The following is a 19737-nucleotide window of genomic DNA, read 5'->3' as shown; positions in this document are numbered from 1 at the left end:
TCTTTTACTGTAACCGACTCTCGAATCCAACATATTTCTGGTAAAACGCAAATCGGGTAAGATAGTGTCTGATCAACCTAAATATTTTTTAAATGATCGGTGGCGGCTCTAATCCATTTATTTAAGTCGAAGCCCAATTTCGAGCCCACCCGAAAGACGGTTCCAACAATAATATAAGAAATGAAATTAATATGTAGACGAGTGTTGAATGGGATAAGATAATATGTAACTATCACATTGGCATCATCTTACTGTACTTTTTTTTTCTTAGATTAACTAAATTAGCGCAATAAAATATTAATTACAATTGTTAAAAAATAATTGTTATTTATAGAGATTTCAAGTTTAAGTACTAGAGACCGCAATATATTTGAGCGTTTATTATCAAAAGAGTGAGAATCTTTATCACAAATATTGACACTTGTAATCACCCTAAATTAATCATAATAAAATAATGGAATTAGATATCTTTATAATTTAAATCGGATTAAATAAAGTAAATTTGATTTATTTTAAACTTATTATTTGATTTAAATTTCATAAATATGATAGAATCTTTAATTAAAAAAAAAAAGAGAATTCAACTTTTTGATATGATGAATAGTATGGCAAAGGAATCAAAACATAAACCATAAGAAAAGAGAGAAAATCAATGAAAAGGGGACAGTTTTTCAAACAAAGATTTAATACAAACAAAAGCAGCAACAGCCAGTATTTTATATAGGATTTAACAACAGATCAAATCAAACAAAGCCATGAATCAACTTCAAAATCCTTGGAGAAAGGAATTGCAAGAAACCATGGCTGTATTATTACACGACAAGCTTCTATTAGACAAGACAAGACACGAAATACTTATGATCATAGACCTCGATCAATCCTTGAAAATCTTAAAAATTATTAGACTTTGTTTGCTACTTTTATATATGGCTTCATCGGTTAACAGTTGCATGGATCGCAAGTGCAGTTTGATCCACACTTGCATCCGTGTCCTGATTCAGTGCTCATCTCCGATACATCAAAGGTCCTAAAATAAGTAAACCATTAATAAAACATCAAAACCAAACATTTGATATGCATGTAATAAATTTTTTGAAGTTTTAGTTTGAAACTAACATCTTCACTGGCGCAACTCCGGAGATGATGGTCTCAGTACTGATCGGCTTCTGAGAAAATCCCAGGTTAAGGTTCCTGCTGCATCTGCAATATCAAAAGGCCTGAATTTTAAATCTAAACACGAACAAAGATTCACATAGTTCAAATTCGATTCATTTACGATCTTAATTATTGCACTGAAATTCGTACTATGTGTAACAAAAAGCAAGAATTGCTAACTTACGAGCAGTTGTCGCCGCAGCTGCAGCTAGAACCGCAATTGCACCCTGAAGACATTTTTTTCGAGAAAGTGAAGGAAAGAGAAAATTTTCAAGAATTCAATACACAGAAGCAAGCTCAAAAGTCGAGGGTGGGTTTGGAGAAAAATGTCGTTCGGTATTTATAGTGGAATTCAAGGGAGGAAGGGTGAATATCAACCGTACATGTGGCAAAATCTTGGATCATTGCGTCTTTGGAATTGTACAAGTGCAACATCAGTCTCTCCCTCCCCTTGAGTTCATACTTTATAAATAATTCATTATTTTGTTTTAACATTAAAAAACTAAAATTATTTTACCATTCAATAAAAAATACTTGTTATCTAATCAACGGGTTTATTCAAGCGGAAAATAAATTTGATATTGTTGAAGCATGTTTCGAGTTTGAGTCTTTGTCTAAGTAGAAAATCTTTATCGGAAGACTCACCACAAAATTTAAATGTACGATTCGAGTCTATTCAAATTAATCAAAGCAAAACATTGAAAGAATGACAATAAAAAATACTTGTTGTCTTGCTTTATTTTTTTTGGGAGTTTCAATCGATTAGGACGACAAACCAATAAGCGAGAACACGTCATTTTCCTGTGTAAAATAATTTTACCATAAATTTTAACGTAAACTTTGTGATTAACTGCGAGAATATCGAAACTAAAGCATATGGTGAAGTAACAAGGGATACTTTGTTTCATTTGATTTTATTTGAAAATTTTAATTATGATAATGACAACATAATTCAAAACTATATTTTACTCTTATAGAGTTGGGATAGATTTAGGAATTTGTTTGCTTTCTTCAAAATTAAGAAAATTTTCTCTTTAGTCACTCAATTATGATTGTATTTCTATTTTGATCATTTAAATGTTCTTTCTTTATAAAATTATTAGCAATCTTGTGTTTTACTTATATTTTAATCATATATAAAATTTAACATAAATTGTGATGTTGAATGATAAAGTAATAATTTAAATTCTCAAAACTTATATATATGGTCATAATATGCCCTTTTAGTTTATTGTTATAGCTACCAGTTTTTCCTCTGCCACTTGATAAGTATATTTCGTTTTGAGAAGAGAAATTTTACTGCATTTACTTGTTGGGAGATCCACTTATGTTCAATGATAATAATACCTGGCGTCTTGCATATGTTATATGCTATTATTCATGGCTTAATTCTGCTATTACTGTGTTTTCATTTGATCTAAGAATCTGATACTGATTTCCTCTATGCATTCATTTGCTTCCAAATTCTTTCTTCTATCTGTCACCTTTGAATTATAATGTTCCTACCATGCATATTTTCCACACACACACATATATATATATATATATACCATTCAATTATCAGGATATTATGTAGAAAGACTCGGGTTAATATTTCTTCCAAAATTCCAAATTTAATTACTGTAATTTTTATATGAATAAATACACACATACTTTGAAATTAAAATAAACAATTTAAACAGTAAACAAAACGTCAAGCATTAAAGGGAAAAAAAACATAAACTAATGGAAGGACCATGGATTTAGGACAAAGATTTGATACATAAAGCAGCAGCCGATCTTTTATTCGATTTAACAACATATCATGAAACCGTACCAATCATGAAAGAGCTGCAAAATTCCTCAGGCAAAGGAATTGCAAGAGATCATGATTATATTATTACACGATAAGCTTATATAAAACAAGACAGACAAAAAAAAAGATAGACATAATTGATAAGATGACCCTCCACCAATCCTTAATTATTATCTGCTGCTTTGATCTATGGCTTCAGCAGCTAACATTTGCATGGATCACAGGTGCAGTTCGACCCGCACTTGCATCCGTGTCCTGATTCAGTGCTCATTTCCGATCCCTCGAAGTTCCTGTGATAGGTAAATCATTAAGAAACAATCAAAATCAAATGCTTGTAATAAGATTTTTGAATCTCTTAAGATTTTGTTTGAAACTAACATCTTCACCGGCGCAACTCCCGAGATGATGGTCTCAGCACTGGTCGTTTTCTCTGAGTATCCTAGATTAAGATTCCTGCTGCATCTGAAATTTACAAAAACACGAACAAAGATTTGTGTAGTTCAACTTCAATTCATTTACGTTAACCCAAAATCATATCTTTAACGAAAAGAAAGAATTGCAAAGAAACTTACGAGTAGTTATCGCCGCATTTGCAGCCAGAACCACAACTGCACCCCGAAGACATTTTTTCCCCAAGAAAGTGAAGGAAAGAGTAGGAAAATTTGTAAGAATTCAACAGACAATGGCAAGATCGAAGGAGAAAATTTTATCGGTATTTATAGTGAACTTCAAGTGAAATAAGTTAAATATTCACCGTACACGTAAACATCAATAAACACTCACATATTACCTCTAATCTCCGGTAAACATCAATAAACACTCACATATTAACATATTATTTCAAAACCCATTTTCTATAATCTCCATTATTTCTCTTATCTCAGAGTTTTAATCCCATATAATCCTTCCTTAAGCTTCTATCACGCTCAAGGCGTCAATAACTAACCAAAAATAAAAGGATAAACCATCAAATTTAAATCTCAACTTTGCTATGGGGAAGAGCTATTTCCACGGGGAAGAAGAAGAAAAGAGAAAGATGGTTTTTGGTAATTTCTTTTCCCTTTTCCCCCTTTTTCTTTAATATCTTATTACAAATGAATTTTAAATTCATTTTCCCCTTAAAGGACCAAAATGCCCTCTCTATTCATCTTTCCATACAATTTAGTTCAAAACATTATTCCAAATCATTTCCTCCTCTTTTAGCATTTATTCAAATCAATCCCCAAATTTAAAATCTTTTCCATAAAGTCCCTTATCCAATATTTGGGGCATTACAATTCTCTCCCTTAAGAAAATTTACCATTGAATTTAAAAACTTTATGCGTTTACCACAATACTTCAACTAGAGAAATTGTTTTTTTACGTGTTTTCTGGATGTCTCTAGTCCAAATATGTATTTTTTCTTTTTCATAATTCAATTTTAACTGAATCTCTATTTTTCCAAAATAAGAACATGCAATGGATTTGATTGGCGATTAATAAGCAATGACACATGAAAACATTATAGGTCTTGTCCATTTCGGGATACAAAAGCTAACTGATAAAATCTATTAAGGTTCAAAAAATTTCAAACTCAATCCAAACCACAATACTTCATTCCAAAGTGATACTTTTAGAAAAACTTTATCACTTTCTTGCTACTCAACTACTTTTCTCTTTAGATCAACATAAGAATTTCGTAATAAGCATAACTATAACACTGTTCACTATAAATTAATGACATCTAATCTTTTAAGGTGCTCGACTACGGCTGACTCTAAATCATGCACAGATAATTTCTATTGTGAGTCTTTAACTTTATTGAGGCATATGCCATAACCTTACCCTTGTGCATAAGCACACTTTCTAAACCGTTGATAGATGCATTAGTAAAAACCATATAATCCTTACGCAACTCAAGTTGTATAATCATTGTATCTCTGTTACAATCTTCTTTAGTATTTCAAAACTCTATTGACCCTTTTTCATTCCAAAAAAAGACATATCTTTCCTTAAAATTTGGTTAGCAACAAAGCTAACGTTGAAAAGTTTTTCACTAACCTTCGATAGTAAACATCAAGTCCCAAAGAAATCCAAACGTCAGGATCATTCTTTGGGAGTTTCCAATTTACTACAACATGACTTTTTCTTAAGATCTACTCTTATACCTTAGGCCGAAACAACATGGTTAAAGGAAACCATCTCTGATAACCAAAGTTTCACATTTGAATAGTTTGGCAACGAGTTCTTCTCTTCGAAAAGTCTTATTTAACTGCCAAAATCTATGTATAACCACATATATTTATCTTTCTTTTCGCTAGAAACACACATACTTCCCAAGATGAAATACTCGAGTTGATAAAACTTTGATCAATCAACTCTTATAATTGAGTCTCTAATTCTCTTGACTCACTTAAGTCATTTAATACTAATTCATAAAAACATGTTCAATACCCTAATAACTATTAACCTTGAATTCCCCTTTCAATATAGAGGTAACTCAATAAATTTACCTGAAAAGACATCTATAAATTCCCATAACCTCTGTATTTTTCTGAAATAATCATCTCTAGAGTTGCACAACTTATATTCAATCTGAATTTTAACTCATCAAATAATAATTTCATCAAGTTCACTGTGAACATAGCCCCTGAAATCTTTATTGATTGTTTATTGCCTGCCCAACTCATCTTTTTGCCATGACCCACTAGGGTTTACTGTTATCATCTCACTCGAGATTAAGTTAAATAGAATACTTTTATTTTAAAATATTTCATTTCCTTCTTGAGAAAATCCGTGTAACTTTCCAGATCTATTTAAATTATTCTCGAGCAATTGAAACATTTTCTCTCAACTATGAAAGTCTAATTATCCACATCATTAAATAAGAAAACTTGACAACTTTGTAGCAATAACCTCATAACAGTTATGCAAAAATTACACTAGTAAACAAATTTACTCTTAAATAAACTCGTAATAACTTGATCCACTAATAATTCATAGGCTTTTAGTGGTTAATATATTTGCCGCTTACTCTTTTCCTCTTACTCAATTAACAACACTTTGAACAATTTAATGTTTCACTTAATTATTTCTCAATTAATTAAGCTTACTTGGAGAAATCTCGGAATCGTCACTATGTTCAGAAATCTACTATGGATCCTCGTCCAATTCAACTTCTCTTGTAAATCATTCAAACTTTTTAATAGATTCCTTAAATACAGAATCATCGTTAAACACTGGGGCATTCAGTCCACAGAATGGAGGAAATCCTTAGCAGTTTCTACCCTTTTACGGCATGATACTAAAATCATGTCGAATTCTCTTAGGTCGATTTTGATCTCTACCTTCTTTTCAATATCATCGACTCTCTTACCTTTGTCTTTAGTTTCTAACATATATTAGAACATACATAAGAATAATGCTCAAGTTAATAAGGAGTGACATCAATCACACTGTAATTGATACCCTATCAGTAACTTTGACAATCTTAATGGCATGTAATCTTTTTTTCTCAATTCAATTAAACTCGGTTTCGGCCGAGAATCTGCTAAACCTGTAGCTCTAATACCAATAAATGTAACACCCATATCCCGTATACCTTTTCGTACACGAAATGCAGATGTCACATCATTTTTAAAATATTTCTTCTTTTAAAACCCGTAAAATTTTTGTTTCTAATTTTTCTTAAAACATAACATTTTTAATATAAAAAATATTAATTGAAATATGATAAGTGATTTTACTTAAATACAATTCAGAGCATTTTTCATACTTTAATTACATGCCAACTAATTTTTTTTCAAAATAAACCAAATTGTCTTATAGTTACTGACGAGTTAACCTTAATTGATGATATCTGTTGCTACGAGTGCACTCCTTATTTGATTTGTCTCTACTTTTACCTACGCGTGGATGCACACACATTAAGTATTTACTTAGTGAGACATAATATTGTAAAGAAACCTTTATGTATATATAAATATGCCATATTTATTTAATTCGTACTAAATCGTATATTATTTAAGGATCATATAATCCTCCACAGTTAAACCGTATTCCATTCCCAATTATCTTAATTTTTTTCAGTACGCCTAGCATAACTATCTTTATTTATATTTTTCTTTTTCCATTTATCTCTTTAATCATTATTCTTTATTTTCATTGAGCATCCATTCATATTTATAATGCACCATTATGCCTGTTTATATATGGCATTCTTTCATGCCAATAATGCACCCATATGCATTTCAATTGTGGTATCCTTTCATGCCGATAATGCACCCATATGCATTTTATTTATGACATCCTTTCATGCCCTTTTATAAGCGATTATACATTTCATTTATGGTATTCTTTCATGCCTTTCTATATATTATTATACGTTTCATCTATGGCTTTTATGCCCTTATATACGCTATTATACATTTCATTTATGGCATCCTTTCATGCCCGCTATACACTATTATACATTTCATTTATGGCATCTTTTCATGCCCTTCTATACGCTATTATACATTTCATTTATGGCATCCTTTCATGCCCTTTATACAACGTTATACATTGTCACACATTTATTCTTTTACTCAAAGGCATTTAACCTTTCATCTAACTAGCATAATTGACACCTTTTTGTCAAATAAGCAGCCAGGTCTCAAAGGCACTTAGCCTTTCATCTAACTGGCATAATTGATACTTTTCTGTCAAATACACAGCTAGGCCATTAATTTTTTTTGAACTGTTTTTACTCTAATAATTATTCATAATATCACTTAACTCTTTCAATTTATTATAAACCTTATACATTTGCACCCTTAGTGCTAACATGGTAATTAACCAACTTCATATTCATGTTCATTTATAAGATGCACCCGTAGTGCCTATATGGTAGTTCATCAACTCATGATGAATTTCGTGGGTTGCACACATCATGCATGTACGGTTATTCATCAACTCATGATGAATTTCGTGGATTTGCACACATAGTACATGTACGGTTATTCATCAAATCATGATGAATTCTATGGATTTGGACACATAGTTCTTGTACGGTTATTCATCAACTCATGATGAATTCCATGGATTTTCACACATGGTGCCGAAACGGTTATTTATCCACATAGGATGAATTCCGTGAAATGCACACTTAGTGCCGAAACAGTTAATCATCCACGTATGATGAATTCCGTGAAATGTACACTTAGTTTCGAAACGGTTATTTATCCACGTAGGATGAATTTCGTGAAATACACACTTAGTGCTGAAACGGTTATTCATCCACGTAGGATGAATTTCATGAAATGAACACTTAGTGCCGAAAAGGTTATTCATCCACGTAGGATGAATTCCGTGAAATGCACACTTAGTGCCGAAACGGTTATTCATCCACGTATGACGAATTCTGTGAAATGCACACTTAGTGCCGAAACGGTTATTCATCCACATAGGATGAATTCCATGAAATGAATACTTAGTGCCAAAATGGTTATTCATCTACGTAGGATGAATTTCATGAAATGCACACTTAGTGTCGAAACAGTTATTCATCCACGTAGGATGAATTTCGTGAAATGCACACTTAGTGCCTATATGGTAATCACCGCATACATATTAATAAATCATACATAAATGATTAGTACAACATATAGTTACACAATTAAGTGCACTCACATTGCTATCTTCGCTACTGTATCTAAAATGCAAAGCTACTTACTCAGGTACTTTGTCGTTGCCCTTCGTTTTGCTTGTTTCGAGATTTTGATTTCGATCTACCGAGTATCCATTAAATACATGTACAATATTAATTATTAGTATATGTCCTAACAATTACACTTAAACATTACTCAATAGAACCTATTATTAACTTTTCTACAACATTATCAACCTATCTTACAATTTCTGGCTCCTCAGTATTGATACTCATACCATGGTATCGATACTACCATACTATGGTACTGATACTATGTTATGGTATCAATACCATTTTTGCATTCTGTTTTTAAATGGTATCAAAACCTTCCCTTCGGTATCGATACTACCCCTTCGGTATCGATACCGATTGAATCAGTGTCGATACTACTTAGCATATTCATCCTATTTTAACCAGCAGTATGGTAGGACTGTCGAGTTTTGTCTTGAAAACAGCAATAACAACAGTGAATATGGTGGTGTAGATCGATTCGAATCGAAAGCCTCCACGAAATCACTTCTCGGCCTCTACTCAATTCACCCGATTGAGAGAAATATTTGTTCTCCCCAAAACTATTTTAAGAGAAAACGATTAAAGGGTTTGTGTGTGTGTTGCAAAAACGGCTGCTAGACCTAACACACCCTTTTATAGCCAAGTTACCCTAATCATATTAGGGTTTTATCATTTCAAATTAATTAAATCTATATTTAATTCATTGGAATTTAATAATCCTCTTATATCCAAGTTACCCTAATCATATTAGGGATTTTATTATTTCAAATTAATTAAATATATATTTAATTAATTATTTGAAATTAAATATTCGGGATTATTAAAACATATATTTAATTAACTCTAGATATATATTTTAGTAATGTACAACAAATTGTACATCTTTGCTCGTTTCAATATTAGGGTGTGACCTTGTAGGTTCTTGTAATGTTAGCAGTAATTATTAGAACAATTCTAATATTACATACAATGAGTGACATCTAGCAATATATAATTGTCACCTAAGTTACAAGAAAATATGATTCGACATATCATCTTGGTGATTACTCTTTTATGTATTACATCCTTATGTCCTTTATATATAGGATAGGCACAAGTCTTGGAATAGTCACACTTGTATAGCCCATCTATTGTTTCTTGATATCTAGAGTAGACTTTAATTAACGAATAGTTTATGATATCTCATATCAACTTACTCGAGCATGTCCATGCATTTCTAGTCTTACTCAATCAAGTGGCCTGTGATATATTTCCTATTATATAGGAAGGACAAATCATATCTTAATCATACACACCCACTATATATATTGAGATATATTCAATAACAGTCTTTATAGAGCAACCAGTTACGGAGCTTGTTTGCTGCATCAAAATATACAACAATATATGTTGGGATAGTATTGATCTCAAGTCTGAGGATCATAAATATAGTCATCACCATGAGCAATGTTATGACTGTCACATAATAATCCAAGACATATGCTCATGGTCGGTCAATCCAATGCGTCGTTCTCTAACAATATAATCATGTATCAATTCTAACATCTCTATGTCAATGACAACTCATTGTCATCAATCAATAACATGTTAGTCTTAAGCGTATTATTATTATCCATGCCCATAATAATACTTGACTAGGGATCTTTTAATAATAACAATTATGTCATTATATGGACTTTATTATCTTCCAGTTTATGTTAAACACATATATATAAATGAAAATAATAGCGGCAATGCCTTTATTCAATAAAATTGGTAAATAAAAGTATTATTACAATCATCTTATGATTGGTCTTTGAGCATACTCTAACATAGTATCGGTATTGTTCTATCAATACCGATACCCGTGCCCATAATTTCTAGTTTTCAACCCGATTATCACGCAAATGGGGTTAAATTTCGTTATATATACACCATACAATGCTATTAAACTCTTATTTAACTATCCATACTAACATTTCTTTATTTAGCCTCTTAAAACATCTAAAATCTTTCAAGAACATTCAATACTACGAATCACACCACTTTTTCTAATATGTTCTTAATCCTATCAGATGCTTCTAATCTCTCAATTATTTCTTTTACAAGTCAAATCTACCAGTAAACATCAATAAACACTCACATATTAACATATCATTTCAAACCCCATTTCTATAATCTCCATTATTTCCCTTATCTCATAGTTTTAATCTCATCTAATCCTTCTTTAAGCTTCTATCATGCTCAAGGCTTCAATAACTAACCAAAAATAAAAGGATAAACCATCAAATTGAAATATCACCTTTGCTATGGGGAAGTGTTATTTCCACGGGGAAGAAGAAGAAAGGAGAAAGATGGCTTTTGGTAATTTCTTTTCCCGTTTCCCACTTTTTCTTTAATATCTTATTACAAATGAATTTTAAATTCATTTTCCCCTTAAAAGACCAAAATGACCTCTCTATTCATCTTTCTATACAATTTAGTTCAAAACACTAATCCAAATCATTTCCTCATCTTTTAGCATTTATTCAAATCAATCCCCAAATTTGAAATCTTTTCAATAAAGTCCATTATCCAATATTTGGGGCATTACATAGAGTTAGGAGATCATGATATGGAAATATATTCAGATTATGCAAAATTAAAATTGATTTCTTCTAAGCCTAAGGTTCTGCCTTCTGTTTTGCAGGCACCTAAAGTTGAACTGAAACCGTTGCCGGATCACTTGAAGTACGCCTTTCTCTGAGCAAATAACAATTTGACAATGATCATATCAGAAGGATTGTCCGAAGAAGAAGAATAAAAAGATTTAATAACGGTGTTGCATGCACACAAGGAGGATATAGGATGTACCATCTTCGACTTAAAAGGATTAAGTCCCTCCACATATATGCACAAAATTAAAACCGAAGAAGGCATAAAACCAACCCATGAAGGCCAACGCCGACTGAATCCACCAATGATGGAAGTGGTAAAAAATGAGATACAAAAACTCCTTGATGCATATATTATATATCCAATATCGGATAGTATATGGGTAATTCCAATACATGTAGTTCCTAAAAAATAGGAGTTACTGTGATTGAAAATTCTAAGGGAGAATTTTTACCAACACGAGTTCAGAATGGATGGAGGGTTTGCATCGACTATAGAAAGTTGAATTAATTAACCCAAAATGACCATTTTCCTCTTCCATTCATAGATCAAATGATAGAAAGACTAGCTGGTAAGACTCACTATTGTTATCTTGATGTATTTTAGGTTTTTTCGAAATTATAGTTGGACCTGAAGATCTAGAAAAGACAACATTCACATGCCTCTTTGGTACATTTTCTTACCAATGATTGCCTTTCGGAATTTACAATTCACCTACCACATTCCAAAGGTGTATGATTAGTATTTTTTCTGATTATATTGAGAAAGGTATTGAAGTCTTCATGGATGACTTCACTGTTTACGGTAATTCATTTAATGAATGTCTATTAAACTTAACAAATGTGTTGCGTCGGTGCCTAGAATTTAACCTTGTTTTAATTTATTAAAAGTGTCATTTAATGGTTGATAAAGGTTTAATTCTAGGCCATATTGTTTCTTCTAAAGGAATTACGGTAGACAAAGCGAAAATCGATATAATACGTTTACTTCCATACCCTACTACTGTGAGGGAAATCCGTTCTTTCCTTGGTCATATAGGATTTTACCACAGGTTCATTAAGACTTTTCCAAGGTGACACAACCATTATGCGAGTTGTTACAGAAAAATAAAACCTTCAATTTCGATCAACAATGCAAAGAATCATTTGACGTTTTAAAAGAGAAGTTGGTTTCGGCACCCATTGTGCAATCGCCAAATTGGGACTTCCCCTTTGAAGTCATGTGTGATGCTTCGGATGGAAGTGTTGGAGCCGTACTCGGACAAAGGATCAGGAAAGAGCCTCACGTGATTGCCTATGCATCACACACCTTAGATTCCGCACAATGGAATTATTCAACGATAGAAAAAGAATTATTCGCTATCATTTTTGCATTAGATAAATTTAGATCGTATCTTCTTGGCACTAAAGTTGTTGTTTTCTCTTATCATGCAGCCTTGAAGTATTTGCTTAGCAAAAAAGGGGCAAAACCACGGCTAATCCGTTGGATCTTACTCCTCCAAGAATTTAATTTGGAAACCAAAGATAAGAAAGGATGTGAGAATTTAGTAGCTGATCACTTAAGTCGGCTTCTAATCACTACAGTTGATCCTCCCATTCGTGAAGAATTCCCGGAGGAAAGCTTGATGATGGCGCAGAAGTCAATGCATTGGTTCACAAATATAGTTAATTACTTAGCTACAGGTAAATTACCATCTGATTTGATGAGAGCCGAAGTGAATTGTATTAAAAGTGAATCTCATTTTTTTCATTTGGTATGATCCGTATCTTTGGAAGCATTGTTCAGACCAGATAATTAGGCGATGTGTTGCTGAAAGTGAGGTAAGTTCAATTTTAAATTTTTGTCATTCTTATTCGTGTGGTGGACATTTTAGACCAAATCGAATTGCTCATAAAATTCTAGAATGTGGTTTCTTTTGGCCTCATATTTTCAGTGATGCTTACTTATTTTGCAAATCCTGTGATAATTGACAACGTGCAGGTAATTTGACTCGAAGAAGCGAAATTCCCCTTAATTCTATTCATATATGTGAAATATTTGATGTTTGGGACTCGATTATATGGGTCCTTTTGTTTCTTCCTTTGGCAATTGTTATATAGTTCTTGCAGTTGACTATGTTTCGAAGTGGGTAGAAGCTAAGGCCACTCGAAACAACGATGCCAAAACTACTGTTCAGTTTCTAAAGAATTGCATTTTTTCCAGGTTTGGCACATCGAGAGCGATAATAAGCGACTGCGGCACACACTTCTTCATTTGGGTAATTGATGCTATTATGCAAAAGCATGGAGTAAATCACATAATTGCCACTTCTTATCACCCGCAAATGAACGGACAAGCAGAAATATCAAACCGTGAAGTGAATATAATTCTTGAAAAGATAGTCAAGCCAAATCGCAAGGATTGGAGCTTGAAGTTAATTGATACTTTATGGGCTTATCGAACTGCATATAAAGAACCTATCGGCTTGATGCCATATCGCCTTGTACGATAAGCCATGTCATTTGCCAGCCGATCTGGAATATAAGACATATTGGGTTGTAAAGCAATGCAATATGGAATTAGAGGCGGTTGGCAAAGCACGGAAGTTACTCATACAGGAACTTGAAGAAATCCGTATTATGTGAATAGCCAAGCTTGCTTAATTGAAGATCTCGACTTAGAAGAACCTGTAGTTTGAATCAGATCCTCGAGCTAACGACGTTAAACAAAAGCGCTTCATGGGAGGCAACCCATTGTTTTTAATTCTGTTTCATTTTTTTTCGGTTAACTAAATCTAATTTAATTATTTTTATTTTTTTCAGGAACCAAATGTTTTTACAAGGTTAAACGATGAAGGTTCGCGCAAATTATATTCGAACAGTGTGAAAATCAGACTCAAGAAGCAGTAAAAAAATCGTGCGAAACTCTGGCAGAATTCGTTCAAGACCGTGCGCACTGTTCCATTAAAAACAACGCATGTTAGCACACCTCTATGGAGACCAACGCACGTTAGGAAAGCCAAAATCATATTTTCCCCCTTTTTTGTGAGATATTTTGCCATCCTATCTCCTCTTTTTCTTTGACCGTGGACCCCACCCCTTTCTCTATCACTTCACCTTTTTAATTTTAAACTCCCCTTTATTCCCCCATACACGGCAGAACCAAATTAAAAACAAACTCTCTTTCCTCTTCTCCAAACCGATTACGTCCCTCCAAAAACGTCCTTGGGGGACGTCGCTGCCTCAATGCGCCGTCTTTTTTCGCCATACCAAGCGACTCCGAATTCGTTCCACCGCCACATCCTGTTCGCCCGATGCGAGGCCTGGCCCACGCACCAAATGCTCTATCTTCACTGTATCACTCGGCGTTTGCACCCACCACTTCATTACGCCCCGGGCCGAGCACTGCTCCCCTTCTGTCACCGCCGTGCTCCCCTTCTCCGTCGTTCCAGTCCATGCTGATTATAGGTACGTCTTCATCTCATCCATGACCGTCGGGTTTCCCGACGTGTTCCATGACTTCTGCAGCGTCCGATAGTGCACTGGAGGTAAATTCTACTCTTATTTAGATTCAACCTTTGCTAATGTACCATCCGGTTTATGGTTTTACAGAGGAGATCGACGCTGGTTTCTTTCCCCCGAATCCATCTCCTACGACATCGAGTTCTTGGCAACAACCCGGGCAGCACGCTTTACCGGCCTTTTCCTCTAACCCGAGTGATTTCGTTGCCCCTGGAAGTCCACCGCCTGCCCATGAGAATCCCGAGCGCAACCAACGTGGTTCCTCATATGCTGTCCCTGCCAAAGAGACTCTGGAAGATTACTTGTAATTCACTAACGAGAAGTTGGTACGTTTTGAGTCGGTAAGATATCATTCGTTTCGTGTAGGTAAATATATTCCAACTCGAACCTTAGAAACTTTGCACTTATGTGAATCTGTCTATGCTTATTTTGCTGCCATTGGTTGGACTTTATATCCGATGATTAATTGTAGCACGTTTTATGAACTTATCTTTGAATTTTACGTCACTTTTACTTTTTCACATAATCGTCTTTTTAATGATTAATTGTAGCGCTTTATCAACTTTTTGATATGATGAATAGTATAACAAAGGAATCAAAACATTAACCATAAGAAAAGAGAGAAAATTAACGAAAGGGGGATATAGTTTTTCAAACAAAGATTTAATACAAACAAAAGCAGCAACAGCCAGTATTTTATATAGGATTTAACAACAGATCAAATCAAACAAAGCCATGAATCAACTGCAAAATCCTTGGAGAAAGGAATTGCAAGAAACCATGGTTGTATTATTACACGACAAGCTTCTATCTATTAGACAAGACAAGACACGAAATACTTATGATCATAGACCTCGATCAATCCTTGAAAATCTTAAAAATTATTACAGACTTTGTTTGCTACTTTTATATATGGCTTAATCGGTTAACAGTTGCATGGATCGCAAGTGCAGTTTGATCCACACTTGCATCCGTGTCCTGATTCAGTGCTCATCTCCGATACATCAAAGGTCCTGAAATAAGTAAACCATTAATAAAACATCAAAATCATACATTTGATATGCATGTAATAAATTTTTTGAAGTTTTAGTTTGAAACTAACATCGTCACTGGCGCAACTCCGGAGATGATGGTCTCAGTACTGATCGGCTTCTCTGAGAATCCCAGGTTAAGGTTCCTGTTGCATCTGCAATATCAAAAGGCCAGAATTTTATATCTAAACACGAACAAAGATTCACATAGTTCAAATTCGATTCATTTACGATCTTAATTATTGCACTGAAATTCGTACTGTGTAACAACAAGCAAGAATTGCTAACTTACGAACAGTTGTCACCGCAACTGCAGCTAGAACCGCAATTACACCCTGAAGACATTTTTCTCGAGAAAGTAAAGGAAAGAGAGAAAAATTTCAAGAATTCAATACACAGAAGCAAGCTCAAAAGTCAAGGGTGAGTTTGGAGAAAAATGTCGATCGGTATTTATAGTGGAATTCAAGTGAGGAAGGGTGAATTGTACAAGTGCATCATCAGTCTCTCCCTCCCCTTGAGTTCATACTTTATAAATAATTAATTATTTTGTTTTAATATTAACAAACTAAAATTATTTTACCATTCAATAAAAAATATTTGTTATCTAATCAACGGGTTTATTCAAGTGGTAAATAAACTTGATATTATTGAAGCATATTTCGAGTTCGAGTCCTTGTCTACGTAGAAAATCCTTACTGGAAGACTCAGCCACTAAAATTAGATGTACGATTCTTTGTCTAAGTAGAAAATCTTTACTGGAAGACTTACCCATTAAAATTAGATGTACGATTCGAGTCAATCCAAATTAACCAAAACAAAACATTTAGAAAAGGACAATAAAAAAATACTTTTGTCTAATTCAAATGTTGTTTTATTTTTTGGGGGTTGCAATTGATTAGGACGACAAACCAATAAGCAAGAACACGTCATTTTCCTATGTAAAATAATTTTACCATAAATTTTAACGTAAACTTTGTGATTAACTGTGAGAATATCGAAACTAAAGCATATGGTGAAGTAACAAGGGATACTTTGTTTCATTTGATTTTATTTGAAAATTTTAATTATGATAATGACAACATAATTCAAAACTATATTTTACTCTTATAGAGTTGGGATAGATTTAGGAATTTGTTTGTTTTCTTCAAAATTAAGAAAATTTTCTCTTTAGTCACTCAATTATTATTGTATTTCTATTTTGGTCATTTAAATGTTCTTTCTTTATAAAATTATTAGCAATCTTGTGTTTTACTTATATTTTAATCATATATAAAATTTAACATAAATTGTGATGTTGAATGATAAAGTAATAATTTAAATTCTCAAAACTTATATATGGTCATAATATGCCCTTTTAGTTTATTATAGCTACCAGTTTTTCCTCTGCCACTTGATAAGTATATTTCGTTTTGAGACGAGAAATTTTACTGCATTTACTTGTTGGGAGATCCACTTATGTTCAATGATAATAATACCTGGCGTCTTGCATATGTTATATGCTATTATTCATGGCTTAATTCTGCTATTACTGTGTTTTCATTTGATCTAAGAATCTGATACTGATTTCCTCTATACATTCATTTGCTTCCAAATTCTTTCTTCTATCTGTCACCTTTGAATTATAATGTTCCTACCATGCATATTTTCCACACACACACATATATATATATATATATACCATTCAATTATCAGGATATTATGTAGAAATACTCGGGTTAATATTTCTTCCAAAATTCCAAATTTAATTACAGTAATTTTTATATGAATAAATACACACATACTTTGAAATTAAAATAAACAATTTAAACAGTAAACAAAACGTCAAGCATTAAAGGGGAAAAAAACATAAACTAATGGAAGGGCCATGGATTTAGGACAAAGATTTGATACATAAAGCAGCAGCCGATTTTATTCGATTTAACAACATATCATGAAACCGTACCAATCATGAAAGAGCTGCAAAATTCCTCAGGCAAAGGAATTGCAAGAGATCATGATATATATTACACGATAAGCTTATATAAAACAAGACAGACAAGAAAAAAAGATAGACATAATTGATGAGATGACCCTCCACCAATCCTTAATTATTATGTGCTGCTTTGATCTATGGCTTCAGCAGCTAACATTTGCATGGATCACAGGTGCAGTTCGACCCGCACTTGCATCCGTGTCCTGATTCAGTGCTCATTTCCGATCCCTCGAAGTTCCTGTGATAGGTAAATCATTAAGAAACAATCAAAATCAAATGCTTGTAATAAGATTTTTGAATCTCTTAAGATTTTGTTTGAAACTAACATCTTCACCGGCGCAACTCCCGAGATGATGGTCTCAGCACTGGTCGTTTTCTCTGAGTATCCTAGATTAAGATTCCTGCTGCATCTGAAATTTATATAAACACGAACAAAGATTTGTGTCGTTCAACTTCAATTCATTTACGTTAACTCAAAATAATATCTTTAACGAAAAAGAATTGCAAAGAAACTTACGAGCAGTTATCGCCGCATTTGCAGCCAGAACCACAACTGCACCCCGAAGACATTTTTTTCCCAAGAAAGTGAAGGAAAGAGTAGGAAAATTTGTAAGAATTCAACAGACAAGGCAAGCTCGAAGGAGAAAATTCGATCGGTATTTATAGTGAACTTCAAGTGAAATAAGTTAAATATTCACCGTACACGTTGCAAAATATTGGATTATTTCGTATTCGGAATGCTACAAATGCATCAGCCTCTCTATCCTCGTTAGAAATGATAGTTAAAAGATGATGTAATAAGTGATAAATACGATATAAATTTATTCATAAATCAAAATGTATATAAATATGCAACACTGACTCTTGGGAATATCTTAACTTTACGCATGCGTGATGATTACAGAATTGATGAAAACGAAATAGAAGGAAATGGTAAAATACATCATAGGTCATTAAACTATGTTCAATTAATTATATTAGTCATCAAACTTTTAAAATTATAAATAGTTATTAAAATTACGAAATCATTATAAAATGATCACTACAACATTAAAAAATATAAAAAAAATTATAAATTGAATGATTATTTTGTTAAAATTTAGTAAATTTTAGGGATTATTTATAGTAATTCAATAAAATTTAATAACTAATTTATAACAGTTTGATAAGATTTAATGATTATTTTATAATTTTCTAAAAGTCTAATGAACAAAACAATTCTTTTAACATAATCGAGTGACTCTTAATATACTTTATATCCAAAGAAAAGAATAAATTGAGTGACTAAATAAATAATGAGAAAGGAATGAATCATGCAACTTTGGAAACATGCTTCCATTATTTATAATAAAGTAAACATAATACAAAATTATATTTTATTTTCATGGAGCTCTTGGATGAATCTATGAATTTGCTTGTTTTCTTGAAAAACAAAAAATATTATTATTTTTTGTATTTTATGTATGTTAGACAATTAAAAAAAGAATATTATTACTTTCTCAGCCATATTTGAGTTGGAGGAAGATTGGTGATCAACTTGAGAATGGTCAATAGTAAGTGAACCAGGGAGTTCATTCCCATGGATCCAAATGGGTTGAAGAAGGATGTTCAACCATGGATGGTATTTCAGATGAATTACAGAACCGATAGGCACTTGGAGAACCTGCCTGCCACACACAAATTCTAATTGATTCAATAGAATACAGTGTAAGAAGTAAAGAAAGAGGTCGAAAGAATTAACCACGAGTTCTTATCTTGTTCTTCGAGATTCCATCTCCACTTCTAGTACCTCTGCGTTATCAGAGAAACAAAAAATACCACTCAAGGTCGGTGAAAGCCCAATCATGTCTCTCATTCTAGTCTACTGCGAAAATAGGCCCGATAATACCCCAAATATATCCTAGATCCACAATCAAATGTAGGTTTCCCCTAAATCACTAAGGCTTTCCTGGAGTAAATCTAACTCTCTA

General features: G+C 32.8%; 2 protein-coding genes across 3 annotated transcripts; both read right to left on the bottom strand.

Annotated features, from left to right (window-relative positions):
* Positions 1–749: 749 nt before the first annotated feature.
* LOC120199316 (metallothionein-like protein 1) lies at positions 750–1438 on the bottom strand. Of its 2 annotated transcripts, none has more exons than XM_039200434.1 (3): positions 1340–1438; positions 1117–1200; positions 750–1027 (listed from the first exon to the last, which is right to left on the bottom strand). In XM_039200434.1, exons 1-3 carry the CDS (start codon positions 1390–1392, stop codon positions 940–942), a joined length of 225 nt encoding a protein of 74 aa, XP_039056365.1. In that variant the 5' UTR covers positions 1393–1438; the 3' UTR covers positions 750–939. The 2 variants fall into 2 exon arrangements, with proteins under 2 accessions (XP_039056365.1, XP_039056364.1); XM_039200433.1 differs by having other exon boundaries at positions 1117–1206; positions 1340–1436.
* Positions 1439–15493: 14055 nt separating this feature from the next.
* Positions 15494–18418, bottom strand: LOC120199320 (metallothionein-like protein 1). The gene is made up of 4 exons (XM_039200437.1): positions 18285–18418; positions 18094–18177; positions 17832–18005; positions 15494–15575 (listed from the first exon to the last, which is right to left on the bottom strand). The coding sequence occupies exons 1-3, from the start codon at positions 18335–18337 to the stop codon at positions 17918–17920; spliced, it is 225 nt and encodes a 74-aa protein (XP_039056368.1). The 5' UTR covers positions 18338–18418; the 3' UTR covers positions 15494–15575; positions 17832–17917.
* Between the last annotated feature and the right edge of the window lie 1319 nt (positions 18419–19737).

This window comes from Hibiscus syriacus, unplaced genomic scaffold (genome assembly GCF_006381635.1).
Source record: "Hibiscus syriacus cultivar Baekdansim isolate YM2019G1 unplaced genomic scaffold, ASM638163v2 tig00005406_pilon, whole genome shotgun sequence".
Classification (NCBI taxonomy): domain Eukaryota; kingdom Viridiplantae; phylum Streptophyta; class Magnoliopsida; order Malvales; family Malvaceae; genus Hibiscus; species Hibiscus syriacus.
The sequence above is the reverse complement of the archived record's forward strand: the minus strand, read 5'-3'. Positions and strand labels throughout refer to the sequence as shown.

Excerpts from the sequence above, each read along its gene's own strand:
- LOC120199316 (XM_039200433.1), bottom strand. The coding sequence starts at position 1,392 with ATGTCTTCAGGGTGCAATTGCGGTTCTAGCTGCAGCTGCGGCGACAAC. Across the intron at positions 1,207-1,339 it reads AGCTGCGGCGACAACTGCTC|TTGCAGATGCAGCAGGAACC; the intron begins GTAAGTTAGCAA and ends GGCCTTTTGATA. Across the intron at positions 1,028-1,116 it reads GGAGTTGCGCCAGTGAAGAT|GACCTTTGATGTATCGGAGA; the intron begins GTTAGTTTCAAA and ends TACTTATTTTAG.
- LOC120199320 (XM_039200437.1), bottom strand. The coding sequence starts at position 18,337 with ATGTCTTCGGGGTGCAGTTGTGGTTCTGGCTGCAAATGCGGCGATAAC. Across the intron at positions 18,178-18,284 it reads AAATGCGGCGATAACTGCTC|ATGCAGCAGGAATCTTAATC; the intron begins GTAAGTTTCTTT and ends TATAAATTTCAG. Across the intron at positions 18,006-18,093 it reads GGAGTTGCGCCGGTGAAGAT|GAACTTCGAGGGATCGGAAA; the intron begins GTTAGTTTCAAA and ends TACCTATCACAG.